The sequence below is a fragment of the Peromyscus maniculatus genome, chromosome 23, assembly GCF_049852395.1.
Source record: "Peromyscus maniculatus bairdii isolate BWxNUB_F1_BW_parent chromosome 23, HU_Pman_BW_mat_3.1, whole genome shotgun sequence".
Lineage (NCBI taxonomy): Eukaryota > Metazoa > Chordata > Mammalia > Rodentia > Cricetidae > Peromyscus > Peromyscus maniculatus.
Genome location: NC_134874.1, coordinates 54,375,511 through 54,383,038, shown reverse-complemented (window position 1 = coordinate 54,383,038; position 7,528 = coordinate 54,375,511). Strand labels below are relative to the sequence as shown.

The 7,528-nt window shown below is 47.6% G+C and overlaps 1 protein-coding gene across 8 annotated transcripts in view; it reads left to right on the top strand.

The window, feature by feature from the left end:
* Window positions 1–3,030: 3,030 nt before the first annotated feature.
* Tex26 (testis expressed 26) overlaps window positions 3,031–7,528 on the top strand; it is a 33,210-nt gene continuing 28,712 nt past the window's right edge. For 4 of the 8 annotated variants that reach the window (XM_076560154.1, XM_076560152.1, XM_076560150.1 and 1 more), the window contains exons 1-2: window positions 3,054–3,189; window positions 5,258–5,441. Coding sequence is in view for 3 of the 8 variants with exons in the window: in XM_076560151.1 (XP_076416266.1) it covers window positions 3,129–3,189 (61 nt within the window). In the remaining 5 variants the exon portion in view is untranslated. Of the gene's footprint in view, window positions 3,190–5,257; window positions 5,442–7,528 lie in introns of all 8 variants that reach the window. The other 4 variants (XM_076560151.1, XM_006979650.4, XM_042267658.2 and 1 more) reach the window with 3 other exon arrangements.

The window sequence follows — 7,528 nt, the reverse complement described above, 5'->3', positions numbered from 1 at the left end:
ACAAGAAAGGAAAACACACAATAAAAGAAACCAAATAGACATCGGCTTAATCATTTATAGGCTGGCCTCAGGCAGACGAAGTTCAAAGTCGGGAACAGGGCCATGCCACTCACAATAAAGTACACCCAGACCAAAATATATGTGTTGAAAAGAAACTATACTAAGAGTGGAGACAAAGAGTAGAAATGAGGAAGAAGAGAAATACCCTGGCCTGTGCTGGCCACCACTGATAAACTGTTGTCAGGGTTATCGTCTCTGTAAGCCCCAAGTTTACAGAAAGGGAACTGGAGCTTACAGAAGGATCTGTTTACCTCCAGGGCCCCCAGAGGGAAAGCGACAAGAGAGCTTCTGGATCTGCATTCAGTGCACACCCCACATTTTAGCTTGCCTGAGATGAGACAAATCTAAGATATTAATAAGAACTCGCTTTAAAAATTCTATATGCTCACTGCTCTGCTTTAAAAATATATTTATCTTAAATTATGCTATGCTAATTAGCCCTACCATTTCCAGACAGCTAATCTGTTATTGGGTGTCACTTTCTTGATTTAGACGCCACTACTAAACCCTAATTTAGACTCATTCCTTTTTAAATAACATTGACAGAAGTCTGTGCCTCCTAACGTCTTCTGCTCTTCATTGCATGCAAATGTGTTGTGTGCATGAGGCTTCACCACCAGAAAATTCTGGATTAGCTCTTTCTTTTAAAGAGGATGCTTTGTGGCTCTTGCAGAGGACCCAGAGCCCATTTCCCAGCACCCACATCCGGACCCCCCCACCCCCAAACCTACATCTGGTCGGTCATAGGTACCTGTAATTCCAGCTCCAAGGGATCTAATACCCCTTTTGGCCTCCTTGGGTACCTGCCCACATGTGAGGAGCGCGTGCATGCACACACATGCATTTAAAAATGATAAAAATAAATCATAGAAATGTTGCTTGCAGATACGTTTGTGATCTCTGATACCTAATTAATGTCCCTTGATAAACTTCTCTTTGTGAGGCCTTATTTTCCTCTAATGTCTTATGTTAGAATAACGCCTTTTAGGGTAAATAAGAGTTTTAAATTATTGTTTTTATTTCCGTTTTAAAAAAACAGGATCTCATTATCCAGCCCTGACTGAGCTAGAACTCATTATGTAGACCAGGTTCATCTCAAATTCTCAGAGCTCCACCTGCCTGTGCCTCCTGAGTGCTGGGATGAAAGACCAGACTGTCAATCATCTTCCAGAAATCTCCATTGTGTGTTTTCTGTCCCCTCTTCCCAAGAGCGGGCGGTAGCTGTCTTCTTTTCTGGAGCCATTCAGTAGTTACTAAGTACCTACTATGTTGCCAAAACCCAGGCAGTCACCAAGAATATGAGCACAAAATACCTTCTGCACCCAGGGACTAACACACAGCTTCTTGTGTTGTGAGGGGTCCCGTGAGGGACAGAGGGAGCTGCAAACAACATGGGAAGTTCCCTGCATGTGCAACACTAAATGTTAATTCAAAATCAAACACGTCACCTCAGCACCCTGGATGCTCAGTGTGTTTATTATATAGAGCTGAGCAGAGAGGTAGCCCATTGCGTACAGCTGAGCAAGGAGACCAGGTTGGTACATGGAGATAAACAGAGAGTCAGGGGTTATGGTATCCAACTAGATCATGATGGAGACAGGTATAGCTCATACTATCTGGGGAGAAAGCTATGATGGACATTTTCTGCACACACTGTCCACATCGACACACCCACACTGAGGAAGGTTTTGCTCTTTTCCTCCGAGCCTCAATCAGGAATGCTCCATTTTAAAAACAGTGCCATTTGATTTGTTGACTTGAGTTTCATGAAAATTTGGTAAATGAGTCTTGGCTTGGGGTTGGGGCAGAACTTCTGTCTTTGAAATGGTTCTAAGCACACTTCTGCACTTTGTACTAGGTATTTATGCAAAATGATCTTCCAGTATTGGTGATTTAGAAAAACCAAAGCACTGTTCGACTCTAAAAAGCACTAAAGATGATCTGTGTCCTGCAGCAACTAACACTCACCCAAGATTTAAATCTTTGTGTAAAATAAACAAGCATGCCCATCGCATTAATATGAAAGTTTGCTTTCTTCTTTCCCAGATGGTAAAGTTGCATGCACAGCAATGAATTATTTTAAAATAAACTCCCTCGTGGTTATCAATAGACGTCTGACCTGTCATCTGTTTTATATGCCTTATATACCTGGCTTGCATAAATTTCTCAGGCACGAAGTGGTCACAAATGGGAGAATATTAAAAAGCCAGGCTCTAGCATCCATACATGCATGGGTAAGGTGGGTGGGCCAGCATATGTTAACAAACTGGCCCTGCCTACGCCCTGTGGTTGGTACCAGGAATGCAGTTGGGACGTTTTCATATTTTTTAAAAACAAGAGTTTTCTGTAAGCCTGGCTGCCCTTGGACACACTTTGTGTTACAGGATGATTTGGGTCCTGCTGCCTCTACCTCCCAAATGATGGGGTTACAGGCCTGTGCCACCATGCCTGGACACACCTTTGGACTTGGGTCTACCCCCCCCAAAAAAAAAAAAACTCCAGGTGAAATAAGTGTGTCTTTATAATTAGCCCGTGCCCAGGCCAATCTAGGCTGACCTAACACCAACCTGTTGGGGAACCTCTGAGTGTCTTACACCAGATCCTGTGTCCCGCAAATATACATGCTCACTTTGCTTAAACTGGAAATTATGAATGGACACAAATGTGTGGTTGGAAGTCTGGCAGCCTGCTTTGGGGTTTGTAATACTTGGAGTATTTAATATTTTGAGACAAGGCGTCTCTTTCCAGGTCTGGCCTCCTTGTTGCCTTAGCCTCCTGAGTTTTGGGATCACACGCGTGCACCAGTACACCAGGGTTGATACAATCCTCCTTCAGTTTGCTCCTGGTTTGCCAATACACGAAACAATGGCGGGGAAAAGTATTGCTAGGACTAGAGAAACCTGAGAGAAGCACCCTCTGGGCCCTTGGGGCAGAGACTCGGTGGAAGAGAAGGCTTGCAGCTGTCTCCATGGCGACGCATCACAAAGGCACAGCTCAGAGGGCGGGGCGCGGAGCGGAGGAGTATTTCTGCCTTATTATCAAGGCGGGAGACGGCCTCTGGGGACAAGATGGCCCAGTGTAGGGACAAGGCTCCGTGCCCCACTCAGTGTGACCCCACGCTCCAGTCAAGTAAGACCGCCCAGGCTGCGGGGCTGCGGGGCTGCGGGGCTGCGGGGCGTGCTGTGTGTGCGGTGGGGGTGTCTAACGTAGGTACTTTCTGCCCAAGGGCGTCCATCTAAATTTAGGGGTGTTGCCTCGCTCTTAGAGGAGGGTCTAACCCAGGGAGGCACAAGTGAGTCAGAATGACCAGGAGCCCATGACCTCGCCCTTCATATCCCGTCCCCCGGCCGTGCTCCCTCTCTAAAACTCTGGGTGCTCCCTTTAAACACTTCAGGAATAACCCTGAGGGGACACGATAAAGCCACCGCTAGTGTCTTTCCAAGGATAACAGGGTCAAAGACAAGTGAACAGATCTGGGGAAGCTTGGGAGGGAGAGAAGGAGCGGAGCGGGCAGACAGCAGATACAGTCGGCCGGGCCGGGTAGGAGGTGGGTGGAGGGAGGGAGGGAGGGAGGGAGGGAGGGAGGGAGGGAGGGAGGGAGGGAGGGAGGGAGGGAAGGAGGGAGGGAGGGAGGGGCAGGGCCAGCGGCCCGGGGTGCTCCGGCTGCAGACCGGGCTGCGGCGAGCTAGCTGGGCCTGATTCAAAGGCGCTCTGCCAGGTGACAGATGGAGAGCTTTGCTGGGTGGTGTTTGCTTGCAGAGGCAGCGGGCTTGACCAGCTCAGCGTTTTGCATTCTTGGAAAGACACCCTCCCTGGTTGTCAGCGGCGACACTGGTAGCGTGATTTCTGACTGCACCGTCAGCTCATGCATCCCTTCGGAGCACTAACGGCCGGCCGGCTGCAGCCGTCTAGTAGCTGCTTACAGGGCTGTTCGGGGTCTTCAGAATTAAGCTTCTAAGGGAACAATGAAGCGTGTGTTCACATTCCAGTCGGGTTCTCTGTAAACTAAGAAGGGAAAGTGAAAAAAAAATCAGTTAAAAAACTTCCCATTTCCCCCTCTAAGCACTCTGTCAGGGTTCCCCAGTAGTGGTCCTCCCTGTCCGGAACAGGTGAGGTTACCTGAGTGATCGTACTCCACCGGACTTCCGGTGTTGCACGAACTGGCAGGAACTCTACTCTCTGTACGCAACTCCAGCCGTTGGCTAGGCGGTTCCACGGGTGCCCCAGACGGGCCTCTACCTCAGCATGTGCAAAATCACGTTCCTGTTCTCCTTGGAACCTTCCAGACCCTGAGAGTGTAAGGACAGGGGTCCAGGCTGTTGGGGGAAGGCAGCTTCCTTTGATACCTTCATTTGACTGGAGCTCTTCCATTCAGCCTCCACTTTCTTGAGTCAACGTGCCTCTGCCCTTCCGTCTATCACAGCCTCTTCCGTGGTTAACAAAGTCACCCTCCTGGAGGAGTGAGGTGTCACTATTTATCTTTGGTTCCCTAACCAGAGACAGTGATGGCTGCTGTTGAGTCTCTCCTGGGACTGAGTGAGCAGTTCCGGGATTCTGTACTCTTTTTTTTCATGGTTGCTACGCAAAGCCACAGACTGGTGGCTTAAAAAAAACCATCCATTTATGAGCCCACTGGCCGGACACAGATTCTAAGTGTAGGCAGGGCCCTGCTTCTGGAATCTCCAGGCCAAGAACCAATCTTCCTGCCTTCAGTTCCTGCTGGCAGTCAGTAGTTGTTTTTCCTTCTTTCTTTCTTTCTTTCTTTCTTTCTTTCTTTCTTTCTTTCTTTCTTTCTTTCTTTCTTTCTTTCTTTCTTTCTTTCTTTCTTTCTTTCTCTTTCTTTCTTTCTTTCTTTCCTTCCTTCCTTCCTTCCTTCCTTCCTTCCTTCCTTCCTTCTCTCTCTCTTTCTTTCTTTCTTTCTTCTTTTTCTTCCTTCCTTCCTTCCTTCCTTCCTTCCTTCCTTCCTTCCTTTCTTTCTTCATTCATTCATTTATTTATTTTTGAGAAGAGTCTAACTAGTCCAACCTGACCTTGAACTCATGAACCTCCTCCTCCTGCCTCTGAAGTGCTGGAAGTACTGGCACACACCACCACCCCTGGTTCTGTGAGCATTCATAACCATGGATATGTCTGTCATTCAGTCTCTGCTTCTGAGGCCCCACCGTCTGTCACAGGGATACTTGTCTTGGCATTTCAGGTCCCTGAGGACAATGAGGATGTTTTTCCCATTTCTGGATCCGTGATTGCATGGCTTAAGGATATTCTTGCTTGAATACAGTCGATTTCCAAGTTCCAGGATTTCAGACACAGGCATACCTTTTGGGACCTCATCCAGCACATGACAAGTTCTTATTAGTGCATTTGGTCATCAAAACAGTGAGGTGAGAATTGTCAGATGCAGGGCTGGAGAGCCGGCTCAGCAGTTGAGAGCACTGGCTGCTCTTGCAGAGGACCTGGGTTCGGTTCTCAGCACCCATGTGATGGCTCACAACCACCTACAGCCCTAGTTCCAGGGGACTCAACAGCCTCTTCTGGCCTCTGTGGGCTCCTGCAGGCACCTAGTACACACACACACACACACACACACACACACACACACACACACACACACAAATAACAAAGGAGTCAGCTGTTAAAAAGAATTATTAGATGTTGTTAGTACCTGTGCAGTTGGGCTTTTTTTGGACCACTGGATCCCAAATAATGACACAGGAACTTATTATGAAAGCATGGCCTTAGCTTAGACTTGTTCCCAACTAGCTCTTAAGACTTAAATCAACTTGTTTATATTAAGCTACATTCTGTATATGAATCTAGGTTCTGCCCCGTGGCTCATTACTTCTCTTCCATACTGTACATCCGACTTGCTCTGAATCTCTCTGGTGAATCTTGAGTGCCTCAGATTCTTCCCAGAGTTCCTCTCTCTGCCTGGAAGTCCCGCCTATCCTCTCCTGCCTAGCTATTGGCTGCTCAGCTCTTTATTAAACCAGTCAGAAGGTGCTTTGGCAGAGACGCATTTTCACAGTGTACAAAAAGATTATCCCACAACATACCTGCCTCTTCTGCCAGGTTGTTGTGAAAACAAAATAATCTACATAGAAAACCTTGTATGGTGTAATACAAACACACATTAGTCATTATTTAATAATGTAAATATATATATATAATTATTTATATATTATCTTTTTTATTATAATTTATATATTATTTATCTTTTTTTTTAAGACTAGGTCTCACTATATAGCCTTGGCTAGCCTAGAACTCTCTCTGCAGATTAGTATGGTTTCAAACTCAGTAGAGGTAAGGCTGCCTCTGTCTCCCGAGGGCTTGGATGCAAGGCCTATGCCACCATAGGCCATCTGACTAACACGATTAACACAACCATGAACAACCTGGAGAAGTCACCGTGGCTCTCAGGGTGAGGTTCTATGAGGCAGGCAGGCAAAGGTGGGCTCCGCAGCCAGACCGGACTCTTTCTTCTCGGCTTCACTCACAGTGGGCCGCTGGTGGTGCTTCAGACTCTGGCTCCTTATTCACTTCAGAGAAATGCTTTACTTGACATCCGTTTCCCTATCAGACCCCTATCAAACTAAACCACAGCTCAGATGCCCTCCCCTACTCCATTTGACCAGATCCCTCTGGGATCTGACCTTACCCCTCCCCCACATCTGAGCAAAAGAATGGCATCCTTTTGAGGATGAACATAGGATGTCGGCCCACTGCTGAATCTGTGCTCCGGGGACTCATGGCATCTCCACCGGCCTGATTTCCCAAGCCGGGACAGGGCTCTGTGTCTCAGTGCTGAACATGGCGCTAGCCCATGGCAGGGAATCAGAAGAACCAGAGCTAGAAAAGAAAGAACAGACCAGGACAACAGAACCACAGGAGACATGGGTCTGGGGCCACAGAGAGAGCCTTGGGGATACCGCCAACAGCTGAAAATGCAGAAGAAACCAGGGACATACAAGGATTTCACCGGAAACAGTTTGAGGATCTGTTTGTTGCTGTGGATCATAAATTCTCAAGTAAAGTAGAGAATTAACTCTGATAACACCATTTTCAGGAATTTTGTCAATGGAGGTTAAATCATACACATACAAAACTGACAAAAAGGATTATAGCAAGAAGATCATTCAACATGGAACAGATATGCTGGAAATCAGATGGGCATCCCAGGGCCTTGGACCTGGAGAACAGACAGAAACTGTGCTGTGTGTTTAGGTGGCATGGGAAGGAGACCTTCTTGCCCCTGTTCCCTGGAGGCGGCCAGGCACGATGCTCCTGTCCCTATAGGTTCCTAGAGCCAGGCACTCAGCGATCCGCGCTGCCAGCAGCCAGTCCTCAACTGGCCTCAGCAGAGCACAGACCCCTGAACGGGAACATGTGTCTGTGTGATTGACGAGAAGGCACCACGGGGGGCTGTTTCTCCAGGGTCCTCAAGGCATATCTGGGTCTGACAAAAGCAATC